General features: G+C 43.9%; 1 protein-coding gene across 3 annotated transcripts in view; it reads left to right on the top strand.

The window, feature by feature from the left end:
• nek6 (NIMA-related kinase 6) overlaps positions 1-17528 on the top strand; it is a 93910-nt gene extending 76382 nt beyond the window's left edge. For all 3 annotated transcript variants that reach the window (XM_035761000.2, XM_052525264.1, XM_035761001.1), the window contains 2 exons: positions 14417-14530; positions 15863-17528. In XM_035761000.2, coding sequence (XP_035616893.1) covers positions 14417-14530; positions 15863-15973 — 225 coding nt within the window. In that variant the 3' untranslated portion in view covers positions 15974-17528. The remainder of the gene's footprint in view (positions 1-14416; positions 14531-15862) is intronic.
• Positions 17529-17724: the final 196 nt, after the last annotated feature.

The following is a 17724-nucleotide window of genomic DNA, read 5'->3' as shown; positions in this document are numbered from 1 at the left end:
CCTGCATACCCACTAGCTCTCCAGGAAACATTTACACATCTGAAACACAGTAGGACTGTGGACACTCAAACTATCAATTAAACTAAATCCTGCTTGGCTGGAAATAACACATCTAGATGGAGAGGCCTATGTAATTGTAGTTGAAACACTGATTACTATTCCCATTACAATTCAATGGAAATTATACCCCCGGTTTGGCTGGGGTAGGCCATCATTGCAAATAAGAATTTGTTCTTAACTGACTTGCCTAGTTACATTTAAAAATAGAAAACATCCTTAATATTAGCGAATGCGCACCAGCTGTTAACAGAGACAGACCCCTGACCTGACGTCACCGTTCTGTCCTGCTGATGTACAGAAAACCCAGCTAGATTTGTATTTTCCATATCCTTGTTCATCCACGACTCATGAAGCATAGGATATTATAGTTCTTCGGATCACGTTGATAGGATAGTCTCGAATGGAGCTCGTCCGGGTTATTATCCAAGGATTGCATGTTCGCCAATAGAACGGATGGTGGAGGCAGTTTATCCACTCGCCAACGTAGTCCCTTCAGGTATCCCGCACGCCGGCCTATATAACGCTCTCTTCCTCCTTTGAGTGTCAGGGATTTGGAACTGGTCCGAGATGAGCAGTATGTCTTTCACTTCCAATTCATTGAAGTAGAAATTCTCATCCAAATTGAGGTTAGTGATCACTGTTTTGATGTCCAGAAGCTCTTATAGATCATAGGAAACGATGGTGGAAACACTACAGTGCCTTCAGAAAGTATTGTTTTTGTTGTGTTACATGGTGGGATTTAAATAGATTTGTCATTTTTTGTAAATGACCCACACAAAATTCTCTTAAGTATTTGTATTTTGTATTTATTATGTATCACTATTAGCTTCTGCCAAAGTAATGTCAAAGCGGAAGAAAATTAGAACATTTGAAAACATGTATGAAAAATAAAACAGTAATATACACCATATATGCAAATGTATGTAGACACCCCTTCAAATGTGTGGATTCAACTGCTGTATCAAATTGAGCACACAGCCATGCAATCTCCATAGACAAACATTGGCAGTGTTGGTTCCAAGATGGCGTAGCAGTAACTCGTCCTGTCGTATCGTCTCTCTGTAAATATCGTCTCTTTTTCGTTTTAGATATTTTAGATATTTTTTTCTTCGCATATCTTTAAAAACATTTTGCTAAACCTAAGCTTCCAAATACTCTTCTGCAACCCACCAATGTAGCTACTTTTCCTAAAGTATTTATATTTACTTCGAAACCGGAACCCTTCAACTGAAGCTAGCCAGCTATGCTAGCGGTCTTCAGCTAACCTTTAGCTCGGAAAGCTCTCGCCAGTTCGAAAAACGCGACGCTAACCAGAGCATAACGGACCTATTTCATTTTTTACCCCCGGATTCCCACCACAAACGGAACATTCTTCAGCTGGATCTTCACAACTAGCTATCGAGCTAAACAGCAACCCTGGTTGATTACTCCTAGCTAGCGTTTCCACCCACGTAGCTTGAAGCTAGCCCGGCCAGAGCTCCTAGCATACTCCTGGGCTACAATACCTGGACCTACGACCGGTCTATCGATATCACTGCATGAAGAGGAATAAACAGACTCACCCCATCGCAATGTCCTCCAAAGGCTAACTCTCTAGCCCTCGCTATCTCCTTGCTTGCTAACTCGGCATGCTAACTGCTAGCTTGTTTAGCCCAGTTGCGCTAACTACTACCTTGTTTACCCCGGCCTGCTAATCTGTTAGCTTGTTAGCACAGGCCTGCTAACCGTCTGCATCGCCGCGTCCCAAAAACGCAGTGGCCCATATGTACTTTCTATCTCTTCCCGATTTAAAAAAAAAATGTTTATACCTTCCGGAAACCTGCCTCACCCAATGTGATACGGAATCGCTATTATCTTTATTTTTAGAACACACTCAAGAACCTCCAGAAGCTAACCAGCTAGCTAGCTACAAGCTACTTAGTCATTGTTATTTTTTTAACCTGGATAACACTCGACAGTCCAGCCCCCCTGCCCCATCCACCGCTGCCCCCTGGACTCTGATCACTCTGATCACTTGGCTACATAGCTGATGCACGCTGGACTGTCCATTAATCACGGTACTCCATTCTGCTTGTTTGTTTTATCTGTCAGCCCCGTTGCCTAGTCAATGCCATTTTAACTGCTGTTGTTATGCTAGCTGATTAGCTGTTGTCTCACCCACTGTTTTAGCTAGCTTTCCCAATTCAACACCTGTGATTACTGTATGCCTCGCTGTATGTCTCTCTCAAATGTCAATATGCCTTGTATACTGTTGCTCAGGTTAGTTATCATTGTTTTAGTTCACTATGGAGCCCCTAGTCCCACTCCTCATACCCCTGATACCTCCTTTGTCCCACCTCCCACATATGCGGTGACCTCACCCATTACAACCAGCATGTCCAGAGATAAAACCTCTCTCATCATCACCCAGTGCCTGGGCTTACCTCTGCCATACCCGCACCCCACCATACCCCTGTCTGCGCATTATGCCCTGAATATATTCTACCATGCCCAGAAACCTGCTCCTCTAATTCTCTGTCCCCAACGCTCTAGGCGACCAGTTTTGATAGCCCTTAGCCGCACCCTCATACTACTCCTTCTCTGTTCCGCGGGTGATGTGGAGGTAAACCCAGGCCCTGCGTGTCCCCAGGCACCCTCATTTGTTGACTTCTGTGATCGAAAAAGCCTTGCATGTCAACATCAGAAGCCTCCTCCCTAAGTTTGTTTTACTCACTGCTTTAGCACACTCTGCTAACCCTGATGTCCTTGCCGTGTCTGAATCCTGGCTCAGGAAGGCCACCAAAAATTCTGAGATTTCCATACCCAACTATAACATCTTCCGTCAAGATAGAACTGCTAAAGGGGGAGGAGTTGCAGTCTACTGCAGAGATAGCCTGCAAAGTAATGTCATACTTTCCAGGTCCATACCCAAACAGTTCGAACTACTAATTCTGAAAATTACTCTCTCCAGAAATAAGTCTCTCACTGTTGCCACCTGCTACCGACCCCCCTCAGCTCCCAGCTGTGCCCTGGACACCATTTGTGAATTGATTGCCCCCCATCTAGCTTCAGGGTTTGTTCTGTTAGGTGACCTAAACTGGGATATGCTTAACACCCCGGCAGTCCTACAATCTAAGCTAGATGCCCTCAATCTCACACAAATCATCAAGGAACCCACCAGGTACAACCCTAACTCTGTAAGAAAGGGCACCCTCATAGACGTCATCCTGACCAACTGGCCCTCCAAATACACCTCCGCTGTCTTCAACCAGGATCTCAGCGACCACTGCCTCATTGCCTGTATCCGCTACGGTGCCGCAGTCAAACGACCACCCCTCATCACTGTCAAACGCTCCCTAAAACACTTCTGTGAGCAGGCCTTTCTAATCAACCTGGCCCGGGTATCCTGGAAGGACATTGACCTCATCCCGTCAGTTGAGGATGCCTGGTCATTCTTTAAAAGTAACTTCCTCACCATTTTAGATAAGCATGCTCCGTTCAAAAAATGCAGAACTAAGAACAGATACAGCCCTTGGTTCACTCCAGACCTGACTGCCCTCGACCAGCACAAAAACATCCTGTGGCGGACTGCAATAGCATCGAACAGTCCCCGCGATATGCAACTGTTCAGGGAAGTCAGGAACCAATACACGCAGTCAGTCAGGAAAGCTAAGGCCAGCTTCTTCAGGCAGAAGTTTGCATCCTGTAGCTCCAACTCCAAAAGTTCTGGGACACTGTGAAGTCCATGGAGAACAAGAGCACCTCCTCCCAGCTGCCCACTGCACTGAGGCTAGGGAACACGGTCACCACCGACAAATCCATGATTATCGAAAACTTCAACAAGCATTTCTCAACGGCTGGCCATGCCTTCCGCCTGGCTACTCCTACCTCGGCCAACAGCTCCGGCCCCCCCGCAGCTCCTCGCCCAAGCCTCTCCAGGTTCTCCTTTACCCAAATCCAGATAGCAGATGTTCTGAAAGAGCTGCAAAACCTGGACCCGTATAAATCAGCTGGGCTTGACAATCTGGACCCTCTATTTCTGAAACTATCCGCCGTCATTGTCGCAACCCCTATTACCAGCCTGTTCAACCTCTCTTTCATATCGTCTGAGATCCCCAAGGATTGGAATGCTTCCGCAGTCATCCCCCTCTTCAAAGGGGGAGACACCCTGGACCCAAACTGTTACAGACCTATATCCATCCTGCCCTGCCTATCTAAGGTCTTCGAAAGCCAAGTCAACAAAGAGGTCACTGACCATCTCGAATCCCACCGTACCTTCTCCGCTATGCAATCTGGTTTCCGAGCCGGTCACGGGTGCACCTCAGCCACACTCAAGGTACTAAACGACATCATAACCGCCATCGATAAAAGACAGTACTGTGCAGCCGTCTTCATCGACCTTGCCAAGGCTTTCGACTCTGTCAATCACAATATTCTTATCGGCAGACTCAGTAGCCTCGGTTTTTCGGATGACTGCCTTGCCTGGTTCACCAATTACTTTGCAGACAGAGTTCAGTGTGTCAAATCGGAGGGCATGTTGTCCGGTCCTCTGGCAGTCTCTATGGGGGTGCCACAGGGTTCAATTCTCGGGCCGACTCTTTTCTCTGTATATGTTAATGATGTTGCTCTTGCTGCGGGCGATTCCCTGATCCACCTCTACGCAGACGACACCATTGTATACACTTTCGGCCCGTCATTGGACACTGTGCTATCTAACCTCCAATCGAGCTTCAATGCCATACAACACTCCTTCCGTGGCCTCCAACTGCTCTTAAACGCTAGTAAAACCAAATGCATGCTTTTCAACCGATCGCTGCCTGCACCCGCATGCCCGACTAGCATCACCACACTGGATGGTTCCGACCTTGAATATGTGGACATATAAGTACCTAGGTGTCTGGCTAGACTTCAAACTCTCCTTCCAGACCCATATCAAACATCTCCAATCGAAAATCAAATCAAGAATCAGCTTTCTATTCCGCAACAAAGCCTCCTTCACTCACGCTCCCTAGTAAAACTGACTATCCTACCGATCCTCGACTTCGGCGACGTCATCTACAAAATTGCTTCCAACACTCTTCTCAGCAAACTGGATGCAGTTTATCACAGTGCCATCCGTTTTGTCACTAAAGCACCTTATACTACCCACCACTGCGACTTGTATGCTCTAGTCGGCTGGCCCTCGCTACATATTCGTCGCCAGACCCACTGGCTCCAGGTCATCTACAAGGCCATGCTAGTCAAAGCTCCGCCTTATCTCAGCTCACTGGTCACGATGGCAACACTCATCCGTAGCACGCGCTCCAGCAGGTGTATCTCATTGATCATCCCTAAAGCCAACACCTCATTCGGCCGCCTTTCGTTCCAGTACTCTGCTGCCTGTGACTGGAACGAATTGCAAAAATCGCTGAAGTTGGAGACTTTTATCTCCCTCACCAACTTCAAACATCAGCTAGCTGAGCAGCTAACCGATCGCTGCAGCTGTACATAATCTATTGGTAAATAGCACACCCATTTTCACCTACCTCATCCCCACAGTTTTTATTTATTTACTTTTCTGCTCTTTTGCACACCAATATCTCTACCTGTACATGATCATCTGATCATTTATCACTCCAGTGTTAATCTGCAATATTGTAATTATTCGCCTACCTCCTCATGCCTTTTGCACACATTGTATATAGACTCCCCTTTTTTCTCTGTGTTATTGACTTGTTAATTGTTTACTCCATGTGTAACTCTGTGTTGTCTGTTCACACTGCCATGCTTTATCTTGGCCAGGTCGCAGTTGCAAATGAGAACCTGTTCTCAACTAGCCTACCTGGTTAAATAAAGGTGAAATAAAATAAAAAATAAAAAATAAAATAAAAGTATAATGGCCTTACTGAAGTCCTCAGTGACTTTCAACGTGGCACCATCATAGGATGCCACCTTTCCAACAAGTCAGTTTGTCAAATGTCTGCCTTGCTAGAGCTGCCCCAGTCAACTGTAAGTGCTGTGATTGTGAAGTGTAAACGTCTAGGAGCAACAATGGCTTAGCCACGAAGTGGTAGGCCACACAAGCTCACAGAACAGGACCACCAAGTGCTGAATCGCTCAGCATGTAAAAATCCTCGGTTGCAACACTTACTACCGAGTTCCAAACTGTCTCTGGAAGCAACGTCAGCACAAGAACTGTTAGTCGGGAGCTTCATAAAATGGGTTTCTATGGCCGAGCAGCCCAAGTATAAGATCACCATGCGCAATGCCAAGCGTCTGCTGGAGTGGTGTAAAGCTTGCCGCCATTGGACTCTGGAGCAGTGGAAACGCGTTCTCTGGAGTGATAAATCACGCTTCACTATCTGGCAGTCTGACGGACGAATCTGGGATTTGCAAATGCATAGCGCCAACTGTAAAGTTTGGTGGAGGAGGAATATTGGTCTGGGGCTGTTCCTAGGCATTTATGGGGCACCTGACAAGACACATCGTATCTCACCTCAGTGTTGTATAGCGACTGAGTTATACTACAAATACAAATGTAGTATGGAGAAAAGTGAGAATGTTTTTTACTTCTCTCCACTTCAGTTGTTGAAGTTTTTATAGTTTCCCTCCCCACTAATTATTTGCTGTACGGATGTGTGTGTAACTGTGTGGTGTGTGTGTGCGCACACAAAATGAACAGAAACAGCTCATAATTCCATTATTCTGAATGCTGACACTGTGTCAGCATTATTAAACTGTCAATAACAATGCTTCTTCAGTCAGTCATGGACTTGGCATTCTTTGTTGATAAAGACTAGGGACTGCATCACAAATGGCACCCTATTCCTTATATAGTGCATTACTTTTGACCAGAGCCCTATTGGAGCCCTATGGGCCCTGGTCATAAATAATGCACTACATAGGGAATAGGGTGCCATTTGGGATAATAATAATAATAATAATATATGCCATTTAGCTGACGCTTTTATCCAAAGCGACTTACAGTCATGTGTGCATACATTCTACGTATGGGTGGTCCCGGGAATCGAACCCACTACCCTGGCGTTACAAGCGCCATGCTCTACCAACTGAGCCACAGAAGGACCGCTCGCTGGGCCTAAGGAGCTGTGTGCTGTGTTGTGAGGGAAGCTGAATGGTCAGCAGTATGTGTTGTGAGGGAAGCTGAATGGTCAGCAGTATGTGTTGTGAGGGAAGCTGAATGGTCAGCAGTATGTGTTGTGAGGGAGGCTGAATGGCCAGCAGTATATGTTGTGAGGGAAGCTGAATGGTCAGCAGTATGTGTTGTGAGGGAAGCTGAATGGTCAGCAGTATGTGTTGTGAGGGAAGCTGAATGGCCAGCAGTTTGTGTTGTGAGGGAGGCTGAATTGCCAGCAGTATATGTTGTGAGGGAGGCTGAATGGCCAGCAGTTTGTGTTGTGAGGGAGGCTGAATTGCCAGCAGTATATGTTGTGAGGGGGGCTGAATGGCCAGCAGTTTGTGTTGTGAGGGAGGCTGAATTGCCAGCAGTATGCCTCTCTCACATCTTCCATGCAGCATCACCAGGTCACTGCATGGAATGTAATTCTCAACTATTCTCTCTCTCTGTCGGTCTCTGCTTATACTTACATATAAAATGTCCCTCTGTCTCCCCCTTCCTTGTCTCTCTCTTTTTCTTGCTCTTCTGTGCCATGGGACAAATAATATCGAAATCAAGAAAATTGATAGGGAGTTTCACAGAGTTTTAAATGGGAATCAGAGAGAGAACGTCAATGTTAAGGTGATTTGATTTTCATTCCAAGAGTCTCACTTGACAGACTGTTAACATAAATGTTCTAATTGAGTAGCTGTCTAGTGCACGCAAGATTTTGGTTCTGGATTCTGAAATTACAATTCCACTGGACTAGAGCTATTTAGACTCAGATGTTTTTCCAAAGAAAGTACTGAAGAGAGAGAGATATATAATCACATCTCATGCAGACACCATGATAATCTTCAAAGAACCTGGCTGATTGATATTCAGATACACGGAAGGTGGGAGCCAATATAACCAAAATTAGAAATCTCTTTCACAGTTTTCTTCCACTCACTAAAACAAAAATCCAGAAAAATTACATTGTATGATTTTTAAGTAATTGATTTGCATTTTATTGCATGACATAAGTATTTGATACATCCGAAAAGCAGAACTTAATATTTGGTACAGAAACCTATGTTTGCAATTTCAGAGATCATACGTTTCCTGTAGTTCTTGAACAGGTTTGCACACACTGCAGCAGGGATTTTGGCCCACTCCTCCATACAGACCTTCTCCAGATCCTTCAGGTTTCGGGGCTGTCGCTGGGAAATACGGACTTTCAGCTCCCTCCAAAGATTTTCTATTGGGTTCAGGTCTGGAGACTGGCTAGGCCACTCCAGGACCTTGAGATGCTTTTTACGGAGCCACTCCTTAGTTGCCCTGGCTGTGTGTTTCGGGTCGTTGTCATGCTGGAAGACCCAGCCACGGCCCATCTTCAATGCTTTTACTGAGGGAAGGAGGTTGTTGGCCAAGATCTCACGATACATGGCCCCATCCATCCTCCCCTCAATACGGTGCAGTCGTCCTGTCCCCTTTGCAGAAAAGCATCCCTAAAGAATGATGTTTCCACCTCCATGCTTCACGGTTGGGATGGTATTCTTGGGGTTGTACTCATCCTTCTTCTTCCTCCAAATACGGCGAGTGGAGTTTAGACCAAAAAGCTCTATTTTTGTCTCATCAGACCACATGACCATCTCCCATTCCTCCTCTGGATCATCCAGATGGTCATTGGCAAACTTCAGACGGGCCTGGACATGCGCTGGCTTGAGCAGGGGGACCTTGCGTGCGCTGCAGGATTTTATTCCATGACGGCGTAGTGTGTTACTAATGGTTTTCTTTGAGACTGTGGTCCCAGCTCTCTTCAGGTCATTGACCAGGTCCTACCGTGTAGTTCTGGGCTGATCCCTCACCTTCCTCATGATCATTGTTTCCCCACGGGGTGAGATCTTGCATGGAGCCCCAGACAGAGGGTGATTCACCGTCATCTTGAACTTCTTCCATTTTCTAATAATTGTGCCAACAGTTGTTGCCTTCTCACCAAGCTGATTGCCTATTGTCCTGTAGCCCATCCCAGCCTTGTGCAGGTCTACAATTTTATCCCTGATTTCCTTACACAGCTCTCTGGTCTTGGAGAGGTTGGAGTCTGTTTGATTGAGTGTGTAGACAGGTGTCTTTTATACAGGTAACGAGTTCAAACAGGTGCAGTTAATACAGGTAATGAGTGGAGAACAGGAGGGCTTCTTAAAGAAAAACTAACAGGTCTGTGAGAGCCGGAATTCTTACTGGTTGGTAGGTGATCAAATACTTATGTCATGTAATAAAATGCAAATGAATTACTTAAAAATCATACAATGTGATTTTCTGGATTTTTGTTTTAACGTCTCTCACAGTTGAAGTGTACCTATGATCAAAATTACAGACCTCTACATGCTTTGTAAGTAGGAAAACCTGCAAAATCGGCAGTGTATCAAATACTTGTTCACCCCACTGTATATGAATACATATGTGAATGCTTTCTGAAAGACAAGGAGGGTAGCAATATCCTTTCTGAAAGCATTGTACCTTAACAGTGCTGTATAGTTCCCCCTCCTTCCCTGTGTGTGTGTGTGCGTCCCCTATCCTCTCCCTCTGTCTGGCCCAATCCCAAATCAATCCCTGAGGCCCATGCCCCATGCACTTGTAGAGATTTGAGAGCATTTCCCCTTGCCCTCTGATAGGTTAGCTAGGTGGAAGTTTCACCATGTTGCTTATACCAATCATATCGTCTCACATCTTCACAAGTGCATAGGGTTTAGAGGTCTATTTGGGATTGGGCCACTGATCATGCTAATGAGCATGGGTCACAGCTCAGGGTCAAAGGTTTCAATCGGATTCCTCCCTATTAAAAATATAACCATCTCTATCAGGCAAGTCCACTCAGCCCATCTCACCATGACCAGGCATGAGAATGAAAGAAATGAGAGATTGAGAGATAACAAGTAATGATGAAATTAATGATGATGAAATACATTTACATTTACATTTACATTTCTTATTATACACTGGGTAGTTCGAGCCCTGAATGCTAATTGGCTGACAGTGCCAATATATCCTCCAAACACCGGCTTCGAGGGATTATCACTATATTATTATCATGGGTTACCAACATATTCAAATAGTGGTTGACATGTTTTCATAAACTTTTAAAAATTAATTTATTCATACTATTTCATCCTTCCACAAGACATAGTCCCGACACAAATCTAGGGTTGCTAGAGACGCGAACCAGTCATTCAGTCTCTTTGTTTTGTATCTATGGGATGTGACCCAGTTGTTCAGTCTTTTTGTTCTGTATCTATGGACGTGACCCAGTTGTTCAGTCTTTTTGTTCTGTATCTATGGACGTGACCCAGTTGTTCAGTCTTTTTGTTCTGTATCTATGGGATGTGACCCAGTCGTTCAGTCTTTTTGTTCTGTATCTATGGACGCGACCCAGTTGTTCATTCTTTTTGTTCTGTATCTATGGACGCGACCCAGTTGTTCAGTCTTTTTGTTCTGTATCTATGGACGTGACCCAGTTGTTCAGTCTTTTTGTTCTGTATCTATGGACGTGACCCAGTTGTTCAGTCTTTTGTTCTGTATCTATGGACGCGACCCAGTTGTTCAGTCTTTTTGTTCTGTATCTATGGGATGTGACCCAGTCGTTCAGTCTTTTTGTTCTGTATCTATGGACGCGACCCAGTTGTTCAGTCTTTTGTTCTGTATCTATGGACGCGACCCAGTTGTTCAGTCTTTTTGTTCTGTATCTATGGGATGTGACCCAGTCGTTCAGTCTTTTTGTTCTGTATCTATGTTCAGTCTTTTTGTTCTGTATCCCAGTTGTTCAGTCTTTTTGTTCTGTATCTATGGACGTGACCCATTTGTTCAGTCTTTTTGTTCTGTATCTATGGGATGTGACCCAGTTGTTCAGTCTTTTTGTTCTGTATCTATGGACGCGACCCAGTTGTTCAGTCTTTTTGTTCTGTATCTATGGACGTGACCCAGTTGTTCAGTCTTTTTGTTCTGTATCTATGGGATGTGACCCAGTCGTTCAGTCTTTTGTTCTGTATCTATGGACGCGACCCAGTTGTTCATTCTTTTTGTTCTGTATCTATGGACGCGACCCAGTTGTTCAGTCTTTTTGTTCTGTATCTATGGACGTGACCCAGTTGTTCAGTCTTTTTGTTCTGTATCTATGGACGTGACCCAGTTGTTCAGTCTTTTTGTTCTGTATCTATGGACGCGACCCAGTTGTTCAGTCTTTTTGTTCTGTATCTATGGACGTGACCCAGTTGTTCAGTCTTTTTGTTCTGTATCTATGGACGCGACCCAGTTGTTCAGTCTTTTTGTTCTGTATCTATGGGATGTGACCCAGTCGTTCAGTCTTTTTGTTCTGTATCTATGGACGCGACCCAGTTGTTCAGTCTTTTTGTTCTGTATCTATGGGATGTGACCCAGTCGTTCAGTCTTTTTGTTCTGTATCTATGGGATGTGACCCAGTCGTTCAGTCTTTTTGTTCTGTATCTATGCACGCGACCCAGTTGTTCAGTCTTTTTGTTCTGTATCTATGGACGTGACCCATTTGTTCAGTCTTTTTGTTCTGTATCTATGGGATGTGACCCAGTCGTTCAGTCTTTTTGTTCTGTATCTATGGACACGATCCAGTTGTTCGTTGTAAAATGTTCCATTGCCATACTGGCTGCCAACGTTCTTATCCCTTGCCTGCTAGCTAGCCAACTACGGCTAACTTAGTCACGTCAAACAGTGCAGCCAGAATAACAACAAAGTAGTTACATTTGTTGAAGCTGTTTTCTAGTGACACTTATTTCAATACATCATAACAATGAGCTAATGAGGCACGATTTCACATGGCATAGAAAATGTGCTCACTCGTCAGGACACTGTTGTTCAGAGGAGCTAGACAACAACACAGCTAAAAAATCTAATCAAATCAAATTGTATTTGTCACATACACATGGTTAGCAGATGTTAATGCGAGTGTAGCGAAATGCTTGTGCTTCTAGTTCCGACAATGCAGTAATAACCAACAAGTAATCTAACTAACAATTCCAAAACTACTGTCTTATACACAGTGTAAGGGGATAAAGAATATGTACATAAAGATATATGAATGAGTGATGGTACAGAGCAGCATAGGCAAGATACAGTAGATGGTATCGAGTGCAGTATATACATATGAGATGAGTATGTAAACAAAGTGGCATAGTTAAAGTGGCTTGTGATACATGTATTACATAAGGATGCAGTAAATGATATAGAGTACAGTATATACGTATGCATATGAGATGAATAATGTAGGGTATGTAACATTATATAAGGTAGCATTGTTTAAAGTGGCTAGTGATATATTTTACATAATTTCCCATCAATTCCCATTATTAAAGTGGCTGGAGTTGAGTCAGTGTCAGTGTGTTGGCAGCAGCCACTCGATGTTAGTGGTGGCTGTTTAACAGTCTGATGGCCTTGAGATAGAAGCTGTTTTTCAGTCTCTCGGTCCCAGCTTTGATGCACCTGTACTGACCTCGCCTTCTGGATGATAGCGGGGTGAACAGGCATTCGCTCGGGTGGTTGATGTCCTTGATGATCTTTATGGACTTCCTGTGACATCGGGTGGTGTAGGTGTCCTGGAGGGCAGGTAGTTTGCCCCCGGTGATGCGTTGTGCAGACCTCACTACCCTCTGGAGAGCCTTACGGTTGTGGGCGGAGCAGTTGCTGTACCAGGCGGTGATACAGCCCGCCAGGATGCTCTCGATTGTGCATCTGTAGAAGTTTGTGAGTGCTTTTGGTGACAAGACAAATTTCTTCAGCCTCCTGAGGTTGAAGAGGCGCTGCTGCGCCTTCTTCACGATGCTGTCTGTGTGAGTGGACCAATTCAGTTTGTCTGTGATGTGTATGCCGAGGAACTTAAAACTTGCTACCCTCTCCACTACTGTTCCATCGATGTGGATAGGGGGGTGTTCCCTCTGCTGTTTCCTGAAGTCCACAATCATCTCCTTAGTTTTGGTGACGTTGAGTGTGTTACTGAGGCTACAGTAACACACTCAATTTAAAATGAAGCTTGAAAGCCTGCAAATTAGCTGCGTTTCATTTGACCTTTTTTCAATAGAATTTTTGTTGTATATATCCATAAAAATGATGCCAGCCGATTCATGATTTCGACTAGCTAAGAAACACTGTCTGTCTGTCTTGTCCCAACACATTCTTTACTATGGGACTGCTGGAGATCGAATTTGAATATTAAAACAATGTTGCAAATGTCAGAGACAGACAGCAAGGTTCATACAAATCTCTGCTGTTGAAAACCTAATGATAGTCTAAAAGAAATGTGAGATCATGTCTAGATGCTTTTTATAGTGGAGATCAAGTTTATAAATTGCCTGGCTGGGCTGATGATCCAGCGGATTGCGCAGTCAGATGGAACAGAGTAAAAAGGAATTTTAACATCATAGATTTAGCCGGTGATAACTTGTGGAATAGACACTGGCTGGAATGCGGTACTAACCAATCAGCAATCAGGAATAGACCCACCCGTTGTATAACAGACCGTACACCACGGGTATGACAAAATATGTATTTTTACTGCTCTAATTATTTTGGTAACCAGTTTATAATAGCAATAAGGCACCTCGGTGGTTTGTGGTATATGGCCAATATACCACGGCAACGGGCTGTGTCAGCGTTGCGTCGTGCCTAAGAACATCCCTTAGCCGTGGTATATTGGCCATATACCACACCACTTTGGGACTTTTTGCTTAATCATAAAGAGGGTATACAATGCTTTTGATTTCTACTTTCATGATTTATGAACTGAGAAGCTCATATGGTCAGATATGGTCAGTTGGCTTCTTTAAATCTGCCTAATTTGTGATAATGATGGCTTGAGTTTAGCTTGAGTAAACACCAAGCTACTGCAAAAGCTGTGCACCAGTCCAGTGTCCTGTCATTTTTCTATGGAATTAATATCCTAACTAATGAGTCATCACAAGAGTATGAACTCTAAAGCACACAGCATGAATGGAATATTATCACCCAGGTTACATAATCCATACAACCATTCCTTCCAAACACATAGTAGTATGTCCTGTATATATTAGCCGTGTTTCTGAGCAATGACAAACCCAACATTCATACAATATAAATACTTTCAGGAAGGTGCACTTCCTTGCAGGCAGGAAGTGCAGTACAGGATATTGCTTCATCCTATTTTTATATCATTTTTTTGTACTCATCCACCCAATAACCACTGGTGTGATTTTGTTATAATGGCGTTGTTATAATCCAGAATATTTTTTTCTGTAACAGATGGCTGCGTTGCAGAGTCCATTCTATGGGGACAAGATGAACCTCCTCTCTCTGTGTCAAAAGATTGAGCAGTGTGACTACCCTCCACTCCCACCTGACCACTACTCTGAGAAGGTAAGAACAGGTCAGAGTAGAACCTCCAAGAACTCATTTGGAAGTTGCATTAAATTGATTTTCACAATGTCATTCTCATTAAAAGCAAGTCTAAGAAGTGGTAGATCTGGTCTATGCGCGCTAATTATTTGCTTCCCGGTATTAAGTTACGTTTTTGCATCTTTTACTTTGGGTTTTGTACACCAACTTCAAACAGCTGAAAATACAATGAAAAGGGGCCTCAGTCTGAGCCACTCTTTTCAGTCATTGGCAGTTTAAGAGACCAGTGTCAGAGACTGATTAGCTACAGCACTACTCCACTGGCACAGTATGACAGAAGAGGAGCAAGACTGACAGCACTTTAAATGAGGCCAGACAAAGCCTTGTACACCATCACTCTACCAGATTAGCCTTCCACACATAGCACTTTCTGCCCTTCACCACCATGCCTCTCCATCTCACCCTTTCTCATTCTCTCTCTCATTCTCTGGTGTAGCCCCAATCTGTCTGTCTCTCTGCTGCTCCATCTCTCGCTCTTTTGTCCCATTCTCTCTCTCCTCATCTTGTTCTCTGAGTGCAGCCCTTGTCTATTTTCCTCCCTTTTTCCCCCTCTCTCTTCTAGTGCTGCACCTGTCTCCCCTTTTCCATGTCTCTCCATCTCTCTCTCGTCTTGCTCCCTCTCCCCGGTCTTGTTTTTTGCTGAGCGAAGTGACAGCTCGGTGTTAGCTGCTTTGGCGATTTAAAGGTCAGGACTCCAACAGCTCATGTCGCCACTCAAATCAGAGCTCTGGAAATGGGGTTTAAGACAGGCGCAGGCGCGTCACTAAGGTGTTTCTCCCCCCATCGCCTTTGATTGGCATTAGAGGCCCTCTTTCTGTCGAAACTGACGAAACAACAAGGCACAGACCAACTACAACTTTCTTTAGGCATTACTCATGCTTTAGGCACTTCCTGCAGCTGACAAAACAAGTCATTGTTCGCCAATTCGCCGAAGCTTCTGCACATGGTTTTAAAATGCCAAAATGTCTTGTGATGAAATGTTAGCAGTCAAAGAGATCTGATCCATCCCTATGTGGTTCAGTTACAGTTGAACTTTCTCTGTGCTCTGGAGTCCCTTGGTTAGGAAGTTCTGATCTTTTAAATGACAGTGGGGGCAGACTCTCCCAATGGATTGTATGTTCATGGACGTGGAAATGCATTGAACTTAGCTTTAACAATTACACTTCTTATGTAGGAGTTTTGAAAGTCCTCTTCGGTCTGTGACGTTTCTCATATGTTCGTGTTAGAATATTATTAATGGGCTGTTATGTTTCGTACAATAAATAAACTGAATGCTTCTTGTGTCATCCACAGTTGCGAGACCTGGTCAGCATGTGCATCAAGCCCGACCCGGGCCAGCGCCCTGACATCGTGTTTGTTCTGCAGATCGCCAAACAGATGCAGCTGTGGACCTCCAGCACCTAAGTCCCCCCCTCCACTTACCTCCGTGTGGACCCCCATCCTGACTGAACCACAGACCACCAGACCCACTGCCAACCTGCCTGGCTAGGACCAGGTTGTTTAGCTCACGTCTCAGAATTCGAGGAACTGATGAAACGATTGAGAGACTGGCGAGACTGGACTGACTTTTTCTTTATCTTCAAATGAGGACTTAGACTTAATGCTGCGTTCACGTTGCGTCGGAAACTCGGGACCTCCGAGTTAAGTATAGAACTTCCTCCCAAGTGGGGAAATTCGGGATCCGACTCTTCCTCCTAGGTTAGCGAGTCGCAAATTTCCGACATTATGTGAACGTGGTTTAAGTCCAGTTGTTTTTGTCCTCAATGACCTGGGGAGTCACTTCGTTCAGTGGTCATGGGGATTTCTGTTTTTAGACTGTTGCGGTGATTCCAGCGGACAGCATCTTGTCTGGCCTCTTCGCTAACAGGAGAGAGCTCTGTCTCACAATGATGTCACAGAGGGTTCGCTCATCAGCTAGGCAGGTCTTTTTTTTGACTAGGCAGGGGTTGCATTCCAAATAGATCCTGACTTTTTCAGGTAAACCGTATGAATTGAAGGCCTAAATATAAATCTCTTTCAGTGCTGTTTATTTTTCTGCCTTACACACATTGTTTAGAAATAATTATTTTTTTAATGTTGCTTTAAATACCTCTGATCTGTATTTTGCATTCTTGTGTAGTGTCGTTTGTAATCCTAAGGCATTCAATTAAGTGGACTTTGTTTCATAATTAACCATAAGATACATGCAAAACATTTGAGTCAGCGTTAGGTCATCCCAGGTCACACCTCGTGAGTTCTGCAACATGAGACGCTTGCTACAACCACCAAGCAACACTGGTTTGAAATGGACTTCAGGACTTGATAACGTCTCCCTTTTCAAGGACCTCAAATGGCATAATATAGAACATTGTCAAGGCTTATGGCCCGAGCTTTGTACAACTTTAGACTAGGTTTTTCAACAACAGTTATTTGCAGGAAACTGCCTGGGTGATGGGTGTTATGCTGTTGCTTGACACCAATGCTATATTGTAATTGCATGTGTATAGATCATAAATGCAGTTGACTGTCCACTGAGGACTTCGTTCAGAGAAGGATTTTAATTTGAGATGTACTGTGAAATGATTTACATTATGTAGAAACAGCGAGAAGAACAGTTACAATTGTCCTGTAGAAACATTTAGAAAATGTTTTTGCCTTGACAGCACTAAGCGGCAGATAGACGCTAGATAAAGAGGGTAAGTGATTGAGTCAAAGTTTACTAGTTTAGAAAGACTGAAAAAACCTCAGTACTTATATTTTAGCAATTCTATTATGTGCTTGTAAAATATCTAGAGCTTTCAACGACTATTCTTTGTAATGATTTTTCACTCAAAAGTAGTGTGTAGGCTATGGTTTTATTTCGTAATTGTACTTTCCTGTGGGGATTTGACATGATTTTGTGGAATCACGTTCAAGTGTTTCCCTTTTTGCATTTTGTAGTAGATAAAAGGTTTATAAAATATTAATTCTTATACTCTTACATTTGATCCAATTTCAATTCCTTTCGTACACAAAGTGTGTTATAAGACAGTAAGTTGTATTTAACAACCATCAATGAATAACAACCTACAATCTAAGTTTTTAAAATAAGGAATTTGATAGACGACTTAATTTACAAGGATTAAGGAATATTGTGCTATATAGTGACTGGACAGCTGGCAAACAGATATCTGTCA

This window comes from Oncorhynchus keta, chromosome 9 (assembly GCF_023373465.1).
Source record: "Oncorhynchus keta strain PuntledgeMale-10-30-2019 chromosome 9, Oket_V2, whole genome shotgun sequence".
NCBI classification, from domain to species: domain Eukaryota; kingdom Metazoa; phylum Chordata; class Actinopteri; order Salmoniformes; family Salmonidae; genus Oncorhynchus; species Oncorhynchus keta.
This window is presented reverse-complemented; position numbering and strand designations above follow the sequence as displayed.